A 17,879-nucleotide genomic window follows, 5' to 3' on the forward strand; every position below is an offset into this window, starting at 1 on the left:
GCAGAATTTTTGGGATTGGACACTGGAAATTAGTTGTTATTATTATTATTATTATTATTATTATTATTATTATTATTATTATTATTATTATTATTATTATTATTATTATATTATTATTATTATTATTATTATTATTATTATTATCATCATTATTATCATTATTATTATTATCATCATCATTATTATCATTATCATTATTATTATTATTATTATTATTATTATTATTATTATTATTATCATTATTTTTATTGATAACAATAAAAATAGAATCATGTTTCGATTTTCAGATGTATCCTGGTGTGCTGTTTTTAATTTTTAACTGGCATCATCTCCTATCTCCCCCCTTTTTTTTCTTACAGAGCACACACCTGTTTTAATCGACTCGACCTTCCACCATACACGTCATCGGAGATGTTGTTTGAAAAGCTGGTCATGGCAGTTGAGGAGACGAGCACTTTTGGAATTGATTGAACTTCAAATGATGAGATAGAATTCCCCTCATCTCTCAGTTATATATCTGGTGATTACTGCAGAAACAATTTGATTCAGTCTTTGCCTATTATAGTTGGGAGTTTAATGAAAACAGTAGGTCATTAAGTCAGGGAACATTAGAATGGAATACCACTAAGGATATGTTTTGATATTGAAGATCACTATTCTTGTTAACACTTGAATCTTTCATCGTGTACTGTGGTAAACAGGGAAGCAGTTTGACATTCTTTTCTGTGGAAAGTGCTATATAAATATTATATTATTATTATTATTATTAACAAGCTCAACTATTGAGTGGTATTCATATAAATGTTGTTATTTACAGAAGTTACTTTCAAGACAATGGGAAGAAATAATACGCTTTTGTTTTGCTTACATACCCTACTTGCAGTGATTTTCATCAAGGGGATGAACTAAGACTGAACTATTGAAAGGTCTAATGGCCAGTCTATGGGGCTGAAACCATCTTTCATGTTTGTTCATTGATATGGGTAAAGGCATTCACTGCCAAAGACCTATGTTGTCCTAAGGCATGAAATGGCTATGTAACATCAAAAAGAGCTATGATGACCAAAAGTGTCAATGCATGACATAATCAGTCAGAAGGTGAACAGTTTGGATTTGCATATTTATTTTTTGCATTTTCTGAAAGCATATGCTCCCCAGAGCATTTTAATCTTTATTTAAAGTAAATTGGGTGATTTTTCATGAAGTTATGGTCAGATGTATGGGAAAGGTATTCAGCAACGTTTCTCAAATTTCATACTTTTTCAACTTGACTAGCTGTAAAAAATATTTAGAAGTGAAATTAAGCTTTGATATTTCTCGAAGATGTACAAAAAGGGTAGATTTAATCATTTATGACAAGAACTCATTTTTTAAATAAAAATTGACATTCTAACTAAAATTGGCAATATCTCAGTTCAAACCTTTTCACCATCCGACTGATTTTGTCATTCACTGTAACATATGGTAACAAAATGTGTTCCATGGTTATATATAACACCAAAAGAGTAAGGTTGACAGCTTCAGCCCCAAAAGCATTGCTTGTAGTGCAGTGTTCAGATGATCTTTTAGGTTTTCAATAGAGTAGAAAACAAAAAAAGAAGGCTATAAATCAGATTGAATTTTGGTTGATATTTGGAGTTTTTCAGATTTGGAACATTGCATTGGTGACACCGATTTCAAAGCTGAGGTAGAATTAGTCTGAACTCTTTGGAAATTGGCATCACGAGTGACAGCAATGCATTCGTCAAGAAATCAAATTGACAGAGGGCCATTGAACCATGACATCATGTGTGCGAGTGTGTGTCTCAGACAAGAAACCTGTTGATCGGTGTGCATCAGTATATATCTGTGATTGTACTTGTTAAAGAGAAGTGTTGTGGACAGGTGTTTATTCCGCTCCGAAAGGTACTTTAAATTTAGGAAACCAGGAAAACATGTTGAAATTTTTTTTAAATTAGGGATAGAAGATGGATAGATGATTGGGGTTTTTTTTAGAATTTTTTGGTAATCTGTAGCTGTAATATTGATAATAATCAAAAGAAATGAATGCTTAAATGAATAATTGCTTTCTAACTTTTAATGTTGTTAAAGACTACTACTCTTTTATTATTCCCCTGGCATCAAGAGTAATCAATCTCATAGAGACTTATGATTCACTGCTATACAAAGCAGAGAGAAAAAAATTCAGCATAAAATATCCACCTTCCTCAACTGATTTTTATAAGAAAGATGTAGTTGATTTATTCTCTCTGTTTTGTCTGGCACTGTTACATGCACTAGTTTATAAACTGTGCCAGAACCTGCTTCCAAAATGTTTCATGGAAGGTACTGCTGTTATTCAACATTTCATTTGAAACGTACAACATCGTTAACAGTCTCGATAAGTGTTTAGCTTAAAACGAATTAAATATATGACCTGTATTCTCGAAACGGTATTATGTTGGGATGAACCAGGTGCCAAAATATGGTTTTATAGTCAAAATTACAAGATCAGTGAGGTTTAAGTTTTTGTCGCGGGTGGTTGGATGGGGGCATCACCCTTGAATCATATACCTATGATGTTCGCATGGGTGTACGATCCGATAGTGATGTCGTTTCTTCTTCTCTTTACTAGCCTATCCTGCTTCTTTGGTTTGTGATTGTATTTTTGACAGGGGATTTTTTTTTTTGTAAATCTTCTGCCTGTTTGTTCTTGGTTATTTATAATTTAGCTTATGATATCTTTAGGTTATGATTTTGATTTACATTTGTACTATTTTTGTTAGATTGCTTGTTTTTTTGTTTCAGCGGTCTCATATAACCTCAATTGTGTTGGAAGAGACCTAAAGCAACAAACAAACAAAAACAAAACAAGTTTTTGTCATATTGACAAACTATCTCTATTGTCCTCAACAACAGCCAAAAAAATGCAAAGAAGAAAAATATTAACCCATTCCAACATTTTAAAAAAATCTTATTTTTAGCATCTAAGTCACCCTGATATAATATAATGTTATGGCAGTGGGTTGTATGTATAGTCTTATTACTCTCTTTTCCTAGACCAGGAATTATGGAATGGCTTAAAAGGATTCAATTTAACTGCTTTGTAAAGGGACAAATAAAATATGTCATTATTTCATTTGATAATAATTATAATTGCCTTATTTCATAGCATCATCCTGCTGACAGCTTATTTTATAGGTATTATAAATATGTAGGAAGATATAGTCGATGTCATCCTTGTGGTAACATAGAGGGAAAACAGAAGAAGATTTTATCTATTATATAAATGTATACACTGCTTATCTCAGTTCGTAAACCATTTGTATTATTTATCGTCCTCATGAAGTTGACATTACTCAGATCTTTGTCATTGATTTTAGACCGCCTGTTGAGTGAGTTGTTCTCACTAGATCTGTTCTCTTACATATTACGATATTTGAAGTTACACACACACAATTTTGTTATGGCACATTTGATGTGGCAGGTACAACTGGTGAGTAATGTAATTAAATGCATACCGTCAGTAGAGTAGTAAAAGCTCTTGATTAATTTTTTTATTAATGAATGTTACTGATTGTCTTCAAACATTAATAAATATTTTCTTTTCTAGTTTACTACTTCAAATTAATTTATTGGGAACAATAGTTGATGATCAATCCACTATTTTGCAGTCCCTGACTAGAACGTTATTTCTTTAAAAAAAAAAAAAGAATTACATCCTTCCATGCCGCATTCCATGAAGGAATACAGGTGACCCATCAAACAAATGTCTGATATCAAGTTGTCCAAAGTGATCAAATTTGGGTTGATAATCTTGCCCAGGAAAAACAAAGAAAGTCCTGCAACGGGGCTCACATCTGGGACCTTAACTTAGTCACCTCATTCCCCCCCCCCCCCCCCCCCCCCCACCTGGTTTGTTAAAGCCCACTTTAAGTTACACGACTCTTAGTCATATCTGTCTTGTATCAGAAACAGGGTGGTGTATTAGCAGCACGAATGGTGTTTGCTATTTTTTTTTTCACTGGATAAATCCACATATTTTAAATACTCATAAACTACAAGATGTGTATGTTTCTTTTTGTTGGGGTTTATTTTATTTTTTTGGAGGGGGGGGGGGGGGGGGGGGGGGGGGGAGAGAGAGAAAGTGGTTCCCTTTTTTATTCAGCTTTATAGAAAGAGTTGATTCGTCATTTTCCTTTGACCTGCAATATAATATTGTAAAACCAGGTGTGATTCTGTCTGCCATTGATAAGTTGGGAAAGTATGCCCTTCAATCTTCATATGGCTCAAAAGCCTTGGTATGTTGACACCAGTCGCAGTTCTTGCATGCTTTAATTTGTTACGAATTATTAGATTGAATGTTTGTTAAGGAGACCAAAAGTGATTTATTTTGTTTTTTACATTGTTTTAAAATTGGAATACTACTAATGGAATATTTATTCATTTTATGTTGAGATATTTTTAGGGGTTTTGGGGTTTGTTTGGTTTTTTTTTTTTAATGCAATGATTATTTCAATGGAGTTTGCTATAAACACCCAATTGAAAAATATAAATTCCAGCCGGTGAAGTTTTTTTGGGTTTTTTGGTGCATTTTTGTGTATGTGTGTGTATGTGGGTCTGTCCGTGTATTTGTGTGTGCCTGTGTATGAGATTGTGCAGAGATCCATGTCTTTGTTCTATGTCAAATGATGGGACCACAAATCGTCAGATTCTTGGATATAGGTTGATGGGGATATTTTTTTTTTGTTTTTGTTTCTTTTTAGATTATTTTAATTGCAACATGGTTTTGTATTGTAAATATTTAGATACAAATCAACTGAGCAAAATGGAATAAGTCAACTACTTAATTTCTATCTTTTATCCATTGGCATCGTTTTGAATTTTTTTTAAATTATTTTTTAGTCTTACTTTGTACTGTGAACTTTGCCGTACATCGACAACATGCGTTGTTTTTTTTTTTTTTAATCTGATTTTTTTATTTTACTTCTAATATTGACAAATTAAAATAAACTTCAAGTCCTTAAAAATGTTTAAACCTGAGACTTCTTTGAACTTTCAGGCACAGTAAGCCTTTATTGACAAATTAGTGGTCATCTTAATTCCTTGATATTTGGGGCCTACGATCTCAAAATGGTGCTATGCAGACTTGCCAACTATTACGAAAATTTCGTAGAATTAGGAAATTTTGTCTCCAATTTCATGAACTTCACGAGTCATCTCTAAGTCATTAAAACTTATTGAAAATGAAAGCTGATGCCAGAATACATATTTGAATGTATTTTGAAGTGTTATTTAATTTTTAGGAGGGTAAAGTGTTGGTTTTTAAAGTCAACTACAGCGACCACAATTTTTTTCTCCCAAAAACTATGACATCTTTTTTTTTTTTGAGTAGACAGGTTTGTATCATGAGAAAGAGATAGGTAGACAGAGGTCAAGTGAATTTCAGGAGGTGTTAGAGACCCTTTCGTGTCTTTAGTCTCGTTAAGGTTTTTGATCATTTATTTCTATGTTTGTAATTTTGATTGTTTACCTTTATTTTTCATTATTTTATTAGTCAGTGGCAATGCCCAATGTAAATTTTCAAAAGTGGATAAATATAAAGTTCATCTTATCTTAACGACATAAAAATGTTTTGCAAAAGTTGACATTTAAAGTAAACAATTTCTGGTTAAAGTGAAAAACAAAAAGAAGGTGTTTTGTTAGTGTACGGTAGATTTTATATTTAGAGGGATCTATAATATTTACATAGTGTAGTGTTTATGATTAAGATATCCATTGCTCAAGTTAAATTTTGTATCGTTTTTGTTTTTTTTAATATTGTCAGTTTATAGGATTGTAATAATTTATAGGGAGGCTGTATTAACAATTTTTATATCATGTTGATATGTTTTACAAGCTTTTAGGGCAATTTTTGTGCGAGAGAATTTTATTTTCTTCATTTGCTCGATTTTTTTTTTCATGTTTGCTTATATATTCACAATATTATTGCTTTGAGGGGAGGAGAGGGAGAGATACATAAAAGGAAAGTGATATGTAAATGACTTTTTTGTTATGTATTTTTCACTTTTTAAAATTCTTTTTTTTTTCTGTTTGTGTTTATGCGTGTGTGTGTGTGTGTGTGTGTGTGTGTGTGTGTGTGTGTGTGTGTGTGTTTGTTATGTTGTTTGGGGTTTTTTTTTTTTGTTTATTTTAGTTTGTACCCAAATTTAGAATATCATTAATTAATGCTTTGACAAAAAAAAATGGAGAAGGAAAAATATCTATTTGATTAGCTTCCATGTGCTAGGTATCATTTTCATGTTATATTTCTTTATTTAATTTTTTGGTTAGGACGTTCATTATGGTCTTGTATGTCAGCGTATCCTTCAAACGAGCCACAAGTAGGTCAGTGTTGGAAACTGCAAGATCTGTCTGTGATTATAACATGTAACTCTCTGCTTCATGCCAGTATTTTATGCTTGGGTGGTAATTCAGTTGCTGAAAGTAGTCTTTATTGCCAGAAAGACTCTTGGAGCTGGTTTCTTTCAGCATGAAATGGACAATTACATTTGCATGCTGCCCTTAGGATAGGATGCTAAGTCTATTACAAAGTCTTTTGTACCTGGTCTAAGAAACCCAGCTACACATTTCATTCAAGTTTGAAAGGGAGAGTAAGACAAACATCTCGACTGCATTCTTAGCTTGTGAGGTGAATGCTCTACCAACTAAGCTACCCAACTCGGATGCTGAAAAACTAAATTTTATAAAATTGACTGTCTGATAAACTAAATTTAATGTCTGAAAAACCAAATTTTAAGTCTGAACAACTACGGAAACTATGAAGTTTAAGGTTTAGTTAGGTATTTATAATATGAATAATGTAGGCATTTTCTTGAGGGGGGGGGGGGGGGGGGGGGGGGGGGGGTTACATTTGGTATATATAAAGAAAATTATGAATTTTAAGTGAAAATCCTTTTTTTTTTTATTGGTTAAATCTTGTTACTATCATTTCAGGTTGGCAGCTCTACATTACTGTTTTTGTTTTGTTTTTTAAATTTATATTGGCCTTTTTTTTTTCCGCTGGAAAGCACTGAAAAGTTTTAATATCTTTGTTCAACTCTTTTTTGGAGAAAAATCATAGAGTTATATCTATGAGACTATAAGTCACCGATGGACATCATCCACCAATTCTAACACCAAAGGGCAACTGTATAAAGTTTTACTTCACTCGTCCTCAAGCTTAACAATGTCTCGTGTTGAAAAGTAACTTTTTTTTTCCCTTGAATTATACTTGAGTTTGAATTCTTTAGAAAAAAGAAAAAAAATTTTGCTACCTTATCAAACCTTATTTAAATGGCATTAAAATTGAAGTTTGAATTGCTGAAATTATCTAATGCATGTCTTAGCAATTCAACATTTATTGTCTCTCTAAAGCCCGTGTTGAATTGATTTTGAAATGGCGGGAGTATTATTATTATTTTTATTATTATTATTATTAATATTATCATCATCATCATTTGAAATTGTTAAAAGATTGAGTAAGATTGGGAATGAATTTTCTTTCTGCAAACTTTATTCCTAAACAGTTAATTGACCATTTGTTCCTTTTTTTTTGTTAATTTTATTTTTCAATTTATAAATTATGTACATAAATTGTGTCAATGATGTGAATGTACTGTATATAAAAGAAGATAAATATAAACAAAATTGCCTGATCTCTATCGACGGTCCCACTCTCAATGTTTTTCAAAGTTAGATGTAACACGTTTGTAACACCTTGTTTCTGGCTCGGTAGTTCATTCATAACCCACTGACTGTCATTGTCAATTTGTACATAATCAATATCTACTGTTATCCACCTTTTAAATGGTGAGACTCCTGTTTCTTATCAAATTATAATTGTCTTTATCAAGTTTTCTGAATTAAATCTGCTCACCTGACCTTCTTTATCAAGAAATATTTTAACAGCGATCTGACAGCAGACTTAAAATGTTAATGATGTTTTTAGCAAGAATGGTCAAATTTATGTGATCCTTCCTCTCAAGATGTTATGTCAGGATGAACCAGGTGCCAGATTGGTGATTTTTAAAGTTAAAATGTCCTTAAAAGACAAATTTTATTTTTTGTTACTTGAAGATATTGTGAAGATTCATTCTCCTCAATAAAATTTCTGCTCTAAATAAAAATTTTAGCTTCTGAATCAAGCCGACGTAATACTGTTTTGAGTGGATGGATTGCAAAAATGATGTCGGGTTTAGAGAAGAATCAAACGCCGCCTTTAAAGGGTTAATGATATACATTTGTATAGTACCATTTGTATAATAATATCTTGTATAGACTGTCGTAGATATGTTGTGTATGTATGTGTGCTGTATTAATTTATTGACAACTATACCTGTCTTGTCGCAATTTTCTTAGTGTGAAAAGACAAAAGCTCTTTTACTCCCTTTTCCCCCCCCCCCCCAACCCCCCCCCCCCCCCCCCCCCCCCCCCCCCCCCCCCCCTTTCAAAAAAAAAAAAAAACTAACTAAAAGACAAAAAAACATTTTCACTTATTTGTTTTTCATTTTGCGTCGTCCAGTGTAAACTTTCACAGAGAATAAGTTTACATGGTGTTCACGGAGAATAAGTTTATTTGGTGAAATAGGTGATTTTTTTTTTAATGTTACATGCTTTGGTTGCAAATTCAGTGGATCCAGATTTTGTTTCTTTTTTTTTTTTCTTTTTCTTTTTTTTCTTCATGTAAACATGATTTGAACCCTTAACTAATACTGTCGTGAAAAATAGCCACATAAAGCCTTGTTTACTAAGTATTTTTCTGCTTTAAATTCAAACTTTAGCTCCTGAATCAAGGCAACGTAATACTGCTTTGAGGGGATGGGTCACAAATATGATGTCTGGTTTAGAGAAGAATTAATGAAGTTGTACCTGGCCGTTAACCCCGTTGTCTCTGGCCAAAATAAATTATATTATCGCCTTCACAGGGTCATGTCACGTCCTAAATTATGTTATGCGTTGCTGTTGGTCAGGTACCCTTTGTAAAGTGTTTGAGCATGTTAAGTGTATATTTCTCTATATAAAACCTCAAGTTTTTTTGTTTGTTTTTGTTTTTTTATTTAAAGTAAGTGTCGTAGTAACTTCCACCTGTCACCGTATTGAAGTGGTGGAGATGACTGTTGTGGCGAACAAAATATAGATACTATTTGTGATAAATAAGACTTTGAATGAATACGTTTTTCATGGGATGTTGAGTCGAGTGCCATTCAAAGAAATAAATTTGATCCACTGTATTTGGGACCTTAGAGTGTTGCTGGGTCTTTCCTTGAACTAGACAGACCCCTTTTCTTACTTTTATACAAGCAGTTCTGAACTATGAAACTATGAATTTTCATTTATCCCAAGTCTGTGGTTATTTTTTTATTTTTTTTTGTCTTTAGGTGTATCTATAAACTAAAAGTGTTACAGGGGCATCAAAAATCAAATAATTGACATCTTTGGAAAGAAATGGGAAATACTTTTTGAAATATTCGCTCCTACTATAAGAGAATTACAAATATATACAGAGCTGCTAACTCCAGTTTCTTTTCCAGATATTTTTTTTAGGGTCTTAAATAAATCCTGACAAGATTTCTTACACTCCCTTTTTTCATTGATTTAATTTCTTGATGATTTAGTGATGTTTATACGTGTAGAATTACTTATTGATATTTCTTAATTACTGTTTATGACATAATTATACTGGACCTCAGTATAAAAACTTGGAAGTTCTTACTCTCTGATTGTTTTGAACCAGATTAGAATAACAGATTTTTGCGCTTTTGGCTTCGGGTAAAAATCCATATTTTCAGAATCAAAACTCTGACTTATTTTTTTAAAGTCTTATACTGCTGCATTGTGGGTTGGTAGATTTGTCTAAAGCCGTTCATTATTTTACAGCATTTTTAAAAAATTAACCTTGGCTCAGATTGTCTCCATTCTTCTTCTTCTAGGTTCCATGCCTGGTCCAGGCTTCGGATACTGCATGAATTATCTCTCTCCATTCCTCCCTGTCTCTTGCCTTTTCAAACAGCTCTTGGATTGTTAGGCTGGTGAAGCCCTTCAGTTGGTCTATGAGTGTTTTTCTTTGTCTCCCCCGGGCGCGTTTACCAGATATTTTTCCACAACTTGCCAGGTATTCATTCTTATCTTATATTTCACCCTTTGTTATATTTTGATTACGAGTTTTCACCTATGAACACTTCACCGATGAGAGTTTACTGACCTTTGTCCCAACAATGACGTCTCAAGGACTGATTTCATTGGTCCGTTAAAAGTTCCACTGGTAGAATGATGCCTTATTTGTCACACACCACCACGCTACTTACTCTTGTTTCTTTTTTTTTTTTTCTTTTTTTGCCATTCACGTCTGCGTTACAGTGCCTGCTTCTATTTCCTTCTTGGAATTTAAAACAAAAAAAAATGATTCTTATATTGTTATTCTGTCCAGCCAAATGATACTTATTATCACTATCACCCATTAATATGACTTGGTATCTCTGCATTTAGTCGTATGTACACCGCATCTTATTTCATTCTGTATCATGGTAACACGTTGTGCTTTTTCAATCTTTGAATAGTTATATAATACAAAATGTGATTTTAATGTATTTTGTCTTGTTGTCCTCAAAACTCAATTTTAACAAATTAATTATATTTTCGAGACAAACGATCAAAATAATGAGTAAAGTTTTTTTTTTTTTTTTTTTTTTTTTTTTTTTTTTGAAAAAAAAAAAAAAGAAACTAATTGTAGAGTGAAAAATGTTCAATGCAATGATGATCGTTGTCACTATGTTTTTCATGCTTTTTTTTCTTTAATGGTTTGCTTTTATTTTTCAAACTCATGTTTTGTATAAATTGACAATATGTACATGTGAAAAGGTTGATATATTCTATACTTACCACTGTGTATTTGTACAAAATGCCTACTGTATTATTTCTATTTTTTTTTTCTCTCTGCTTCGAGGTGATGCTTGATGAGGTACTCATTTGAAGGGGTCGATAATTTGATCTTTGACCTCACCTGCACGCATGATATTTTCCATACCAGATTAGAAATCGGTAACAGGATCTGGGCTGCGGAAAGTTGGGGGAGGGAGGGGGGGGGGGGTTCAAAGGCCAGTGTCATGGTTTATAAATAGCTATATGTTATACGAATTTCTGGACTTTTGTGTGCCCTTTCAACTCACTCACGACATGATCCACGTTATTGCTTTTTTTTTTTGGGGGGGGGGGGGGGGGGGGGGTTGTTTTTCTGTTGTGATTTATTCGTATTTTTTAAAATCCCATTGTAACACTACTTTCAGGGCTATACGGTTGCGGTTAAGACGGTCTTAAACTAGACATACGGATACATTGGTCTTGGAACTACATCTATTCTGTATTTGGAAAGAGTTACCTTTATTCTATTTCTTTTCTGCTATCAAAAGCAGATCTTCTTTCTTTAGAAGAACCCGTCATATTTCTTTTTAAAGGCGCTGAAATGACCTAACACTCTCATGAGGGCCGTAACCCCCCCCCCCCCCCCCCCCTCCTCCTTTCATTGGAAAAAAAAAAACAACAAATTGAAAGGCCACATCGACTAGAAAATTTTATAATTATATTATGACATTTTACGCTTTTCGCTTTTTTTCTCAATATATATATCTGTATTATCTTAAGTTTATTTTGATTTCGATGTGTTCATAACCTTGAGATTGCGTCTTTGATACATTTTTCAGACTTGTGGCATCGACAGAGGCAATTTAATGTTTTTGACAACATTCCACCCTGTGATCAGATCTTTAATATTTATTATCATTAATTTTATCTCAATTCGTTTGTTTTGGATGAACATAAATGTAACTCCCTCATAGCTCTCACGTTTACAATCAATGATTTTTTTCTTTGTTTTTTTTTTTTGTGTGTGTGTGTTTGTTTTGTCTTTTTTTTTTTTCTTTTTTTTTTTAGTTGTTTTTTTTTTTTTGGGTTTTTCCTTTTTTTTTTATTCTGGTTTGTTTGTATTGCGTTTGTGTGTGTGTGTGTGTGTGTGTGTGTGTGTGTGTGTGTGTGTGTGTGTGTGTGTGTGTGTTGGTGGGGTTTTTTTTTCCTTTTTAAACCGACTTGTTGAAATTTTCGTGATGTATTTAAACTGATTCAAAGCTTTAGTTGCAATGACTCGGTAATGTGATGTATTCAAGGTCATATCATGACGACACGCAATCAAATAAATACGTGATATAATTAGTCATGATAATGGAAGAAAGAAAATGACTTGATTGCTGATCTCTTTATTTTCATGTCCGGAAGTCGTTCTATGAAGTGTCACATATTTTAGGCCTTCTTACCTACATCCTTTTAGCTACGTATTGACTTCTTACACATCACCCCGTGGCCTCTGTTCATTTTAGATAAATCCTTATTTTCTAAGTAATATCTCAAGCTGTTTTTGAAAAAAAAAATATGAAAAATAGCATCAAGAATTTGCTGATACCGAGTAATTAATATTTTTTTTTTCAAAAATGGACCATTTTAATAGACATAAATCATCTTGTTTTATTTTCAATGCAAAACGTGTTTTTCTGGGTGGGGTCTTTTGTTCTCCCGTAGTGGACAAGGAAGTCACTTGCTGTGTATTCTTTCCCCTCTGTATATTATGTTTTCCAACTTGCTTTCTGACTATATCTTGGAATGAGATTACTTGGTTTTGTCCCGGCCCTAACCGGGGTCCTTGGCTGGGAGAAACACAGTCAAAATTTGACTCAAATGTCTAATAATAGTTCTAGTTGTAAATCATCTCTCTGTTATGTACTGATTTCTTTTTTTTTTTTTTTCAATATCATAATTTGTAAGCATTTGAATGTATTCCTCTTAGTTGGATCCTGTGCTTGTGTCTGGATATGACTTAGGTGATCTCAAACTAGGTACACTGATAATGTGCTCTTGGAATCTACATCCATTCCCTATTTGAACCATTCCCCTTTGTATTTTGCTCCTACTCCTATACTTTTGAACATCCCATTTTCTCCTTTAATTACTGGCGCTGAAATAACCTAAATGTGTTGCAAGCTCCGTAAAGCTCTTAAAACAAACTAAAAATGGTTTTCAGGCAGGGAGGATCGCGGATTCAACGAGGAAAAAAAAGCCATATTGCTTAATGGTTATCGAAATAACGTTTTATCTTTATAATAAAATCCAACACATGCGTAAGCCGTATCACGTAAATATCACTTGATCAGCGATTTTAATTATTTGACCGATTGGCTCAAAACGGTACTTTGTCGTGGTTAAGCCCGATGATATTAAGATATTTAGTTAAGCTTCACTTGCTCAATATGAACTACACTCCAGCACGGTTTCCTCGAACTGCTTGGGAGCAAGAAAGTTCGAGGAAACCGAAGTTCAACGAAACCGTACCTTGCCATAATGACGAGTGGGGATGGGGCAGTGTGGCTTAGCAGTATGGACTTTGCGACGCAACCCGAAAGGTACCTAGTTCGAACATCCACCGCGTTATGTGGCCTTCAGCAAACCACCTCTTCCCAGCTCAAACGCTGCGGCGAATACATGGGTTATTCCAGTCTTTCTTTGGAATTGACCCTGAGACAAATTTCAGCTCGAAGATAAATGAAGGGCACTTCAATATTTATTTACGTTATTGCTGTACCGTCGTACCCAACCATTATCAAATCATTGAAATTAGAACGAATGGCGAAGTGGTAAAAATAACCAGAGAGGTGTCGGTAAGGCGAAACGGCGGTGGGCTGTGTGTATCTGCGTTTATATCATAATATTTTGTATACACACACTTGCAATGTAGAGAGATACACACCGTAAATCATCGGTGATTAAAATCACCGGGCGCAATAAAAACCAATTTATCTTTTTAAATTAAAAAAAAATTACGTTCGTTCGGTGAAATTAGTTCGAGGAAACCGTGTTCGAGGTAAAAATTAGTTCGAGGAAGGAATGGAATGATAACGAAGAACAATAAGGAAAAAACTTGGGACATTTTTATGAGTTCGAGGAAACCGTGCTGGGGTGTATAATAAATGTCTTCATTTAGAATAGTGAGCTGTGCCTCTTAAAATTCATTCTAATCATTTTGAATTAACTCTGACTTTTCTTCGTGTAGTTTATGCTGGCATAATATATATCTTCTTATTGATGGGTGAATCCGTGGATTTTCACAACAACCCTTTTTTTAAAAATACGTCACTTAAGTGCAGATTATCTTTTTAAATGTTGTGTTCGCGTCATAGGGAATTCCTCCACTATAGTTTGATAAGCTGACCATGTGATGCTTACGTAATACGGCATGCGGCGTTTGTTGTGAAAGGTGAATATCATCAACTATAATTTATTATGTTGTGAAGTATTATGACTTACTTCGTTGTTGTATGGATTCAGGGTTTATGACCACAATGACAATGATAATAATTATTTTGTATGAGTTGCTTGATTTTTATTACGATGAGGAAACGAAATCAACACTAATGAGTTTCTGGTTTTGAAACACGAATTGATGCTTTTTTGTCCTCTGTGTGTGTGTTTGTGTGTGTGTGTGTGTGTGTGTGTGTGTGTGTGTGTGTGTGCTTGATTGGAATTAGTTTTGTTTTGTTGTTTATTTTCTCTTTTTTTTTTTTGTCTCTCTTTGAATATAATGTCGTATGCCTATGATAATATAGATTTGTTCTTGTTGTAATGAAGCGCCTTCACGGTGCTTTTCAATAAACAATGAAGATACCATCAATTGCAGCTTTTTGGGGGTTTTTTTGTTGGTTTTTTATTTTTTGTTTTTCGTTGTGTGTGTTTGTATGGTTTTTTTTTTTTTTGGGGGGGGGGGGGGGGGGGGGTTTAATGGGGTTTTTTTTTTTTGGTTTGGTTTTGTTTTGTTTGTGTGGTGTTTTTATTTTTTATGTTGTTTGTTTTGTTTTGTTTTTTTTTGGTTTGGTTTTTTTTTTTTTGTTTGTTTGTTTATTAAGAGGTGTTGTTTTGTAGCGATTTTTGTTTTATTTTGTATTGTTTTGTTGTTTTTTTTGTGTGTTTTTTTTTTTTTTTGGGGGGGGGGGGTTAGGGTTGGGTTTTTTGGGGGTTTTTTTTACCGGGGGGGGGGGGGGGGGGGGGGTCCGCTTTTGATTTAACACTTGCTGTGTTATTTATACCGTCATGAGTATCTGGTTCTTTTTTCCTTATTGCTTTCTGTCATTGTCATGAAATAACATTACTTGGTTTTTCCCCGCCCTGTATGTGGTCCTTTGCTTAGTTAGAAGCAATCACATATATTATGGGAATTTTTTTTTTTAAAGAAAAATTTGGGGGGGGGGGGGGCGCTATATGTTATTTCGTATGAAATTATTTTCTTCTTATATTTATTTTAGTTTACGCCACGTTATAAAAATTTGAATGAGTCGTTCGTGGTTGGGAGTCTGTGGCCATGTCTTGATGGGATTTTAAAGCAGGTAAATTCAATCTAGACACGTTGGATCTTCATCTTTTTCTTTCATCTTTTGTCAGAGATGGTATTTATTCATTGCAAATCCTAGGTGGGGTTCTTGGTCTACCATAGTGGGCAGGGAGGCACTCACTTACTGTGTCTTCTATCCCCTTATATCTGTTTTCCAATTTGCTTTCTGTCTTTATCTTGGAATGAGATTACTTCGTTTTGCCCTGGCCTGGCCGTAGTGCTTGGCTGGTAGAGAAACAGTCGAATTCGTAGTTATTGTTTTGGGAGATGATATTTTAATATGTAAATCATCTCTCTGTTTTGTATTGTTATATATTTTATTTTGAATGTATACTGTAAGCATTCCTGGGTGGGGTTCCTGACCTCGCCATAGTGGGCAGGGAGGTACTTACTGTGTCCTCTATCCCCCTATATCTGTTTTACAACTAGATTTTAGCGGGCAGGGAGGTACATACTATGTCTTCTATCCCCTTATATATGTTTTCCAACATGCTTTCTGTCTTTGTCTCGGAATGAGATTACTTGGTTTTGTCCTGGCCCTCGCCGGAATCCTAGCTGGGAGGGAAACAGTCAAATGCATAGTTATTGTTTTGGGAGATGATATTTTTTTTCCTTGTAAATCATCTCTCTGTTATGTATTATTATTTTTATTTTTAATGTATGATGTAAGCATTTGAGTGTATTCCTCTTTGTTGGATTTTGTGCTTGTGTCTGGATGAGACTTGTAGGTGATTTCAAACTAAGTACATTGGTGGTATGCTCTTGGAATCTTCATCTGATCCCTATTTGTTCTCAGTTCCCCTTTGTCTTACTTTTTCTTAGGTGCTTTAATTGTAATTCTAGAACTTTTTACTATCCCATTTTATTCCTTTTTACTGGCGCTGATATAACCTAAATGTGTTGCAAGCGCCGTAAAACCCTTAAAAACAAACAAAACAACAACAACTAGATTTCTATCTTTGTCTTGGAATGAGATTACTTGGTTTTGTCCTGGCACTGGCCGGCTACCCTGTCTGGGAGGGAAAAAGTCAAATGTATAGTTTTGGGAGATGATATTTTTTTTCCTTGTAAATCATCTCTCTGTTATGCCCAGTATTATGTTTTCTTTGTATTATATATGATTTGTAAAACATTTGAGTGTATTTCTCTTAGTGGGGGCCTCTGCTTGTGTCTGGGTGGACTTTTAGGTTATCTCAAACTAGGTACTTTGATGATATGCTCTTGGAATTTACATCTATTTCCTATTTGAACCAATTCCCCTTTGTCTTACCTTTTCTTGGCTGCTCTAAATGTAATTCTAGAACTTTTTACTAACCCATTTTCTTCCTTTTTATTGGCGCTGATATGACCTTAATGTGTTGCAAGCGTCATAAAACCCTTAAAAACAAACAAAAACAAAAAAACAATGTAAGCATTTGAATGTATTCCTCTTAGTGGGATCTTGTGCTGGTGTCTGGGTGAGACATTTAGGTGATCTCAAACTAACTACCGTACACTGATGGTGTGCTCTTAGAATCTACATCTGTTCCCTATTTGAACCACTCCCCTTTGTCTTACTTTTTCCTCAAGTCTTTTTAATTTTACATCTAGAATCTTTTCACTGTCCAATTTTCTTCCTTTTAACTGGAGCTGATATGACTTAAGTGTGTTGCAAACCCCGTAAAACCCTTAAAAACAAACAAAACAAATCATGGCAAATCCTCTCTCTATAGCATTGTGTTATATTTTTTTGATAATGATATTTTATTTTGGGTGTGCGGCTATGGGGTATAGTAGTATGACTCTCGCCTTCGGATCGGAAGGTCCAGGGTTCGAGACCCGCTCTGTGCGGTGAATAAAAAAGGCTCTTTCTTTCCTCTCACCGTATTCAAGTGTAAAATGAGTACCTGGTTGTTAACAGCAGTGTCTCTGTCCGAAAAAAAATGTAATATCGTCTTACAGGCCTGATGTCTCGTCCCACATGTTAAGTGTTGCTGTTGGCTAGGGACCCCTTGTAAAGCGCTTTGAGTACATTTAGTGGATATTGCTCGATATAAGTGCTTTTAGTTTTTGAAAATATGTAAGTTCAGGAAAGCGGACGGTGCTCGCACCTACATCGATTATTAGAAGAAATGAAAAGAGTGAGAAGGGCCAGAAGCTAGTAGAGAATACGAACCTGGGTTAGTTTTTCTGACCTCAATAGGTGAGTGGCTTGTCCCCTATATCAATGTCTCTTGTCCACAATGCCCTGTCTTTGTTCTGAATTGAGATTGCTCGGGTTTTTTTTTTTTTCCTGGGTGGGATCCCCCTATATGTTTCCCAGCATGCTTTTTGTCTTTGCTTTGGAATGAGATTAATTGGGTTTGTTTTGTCCCTGGCTGGGAGGGAAAAGTCAATTGGAGAGATTATATTTTTTCGGACTGAATGCACTGTGGGATAGCTTATCCATTGTCATGTC

General features: G+C 34.1%; 1 protein-coding gene across 3 annotated transcripts in view; it reads left to right on the plus strand.

Annotated features, from left to right (window-relative positions):
- LOC144964698 (E3 ubiquitin-protein ligase HECW2-like) overlaps positions 1 to 3,691 on the plus strand; it is a 36,365-nt gene extending 32,674 nt beyond the window's left edge. For 2 of the 3 annotated variants that reach the window (XM_078899227.1, XM_078899226.1), the window contains exon 29: positions 360 to 2,831. In XM_078899227.1, the coding sequence (XP_078755353.1) occupies positions 360 to 471 (112 nt within the window). In that variant the 3' untranslated portion in view covers positions 472 to 2,831. Of the gene's footprint in view, positions 1 to 359; positions 2,832 to 2,854 lie in introns of those variants that run through there. The other variant, XR_013643914.1, reaches the window with a different exon arrangement.
- The last annotated feature ends 14,188 nt before the right edge of the window (positions 3,692 to 17,879 follow it).

The sequence above is a fragment of the Berghia stephanieae genome, chromosome 2 (assembly GCF_034508935.2).
Source record: "Berghia stephanieae isolate SIO BIC M18660-M18661 chromosome 2, UCSD_Bste_1.3, whole genome shotgun sequence".
NCBI lineage: Eukaryota > Metazoa > Mollusca > Gastropoda > Nudibranchia > Aeolidiidae > Berghia > Berghia stephanieae.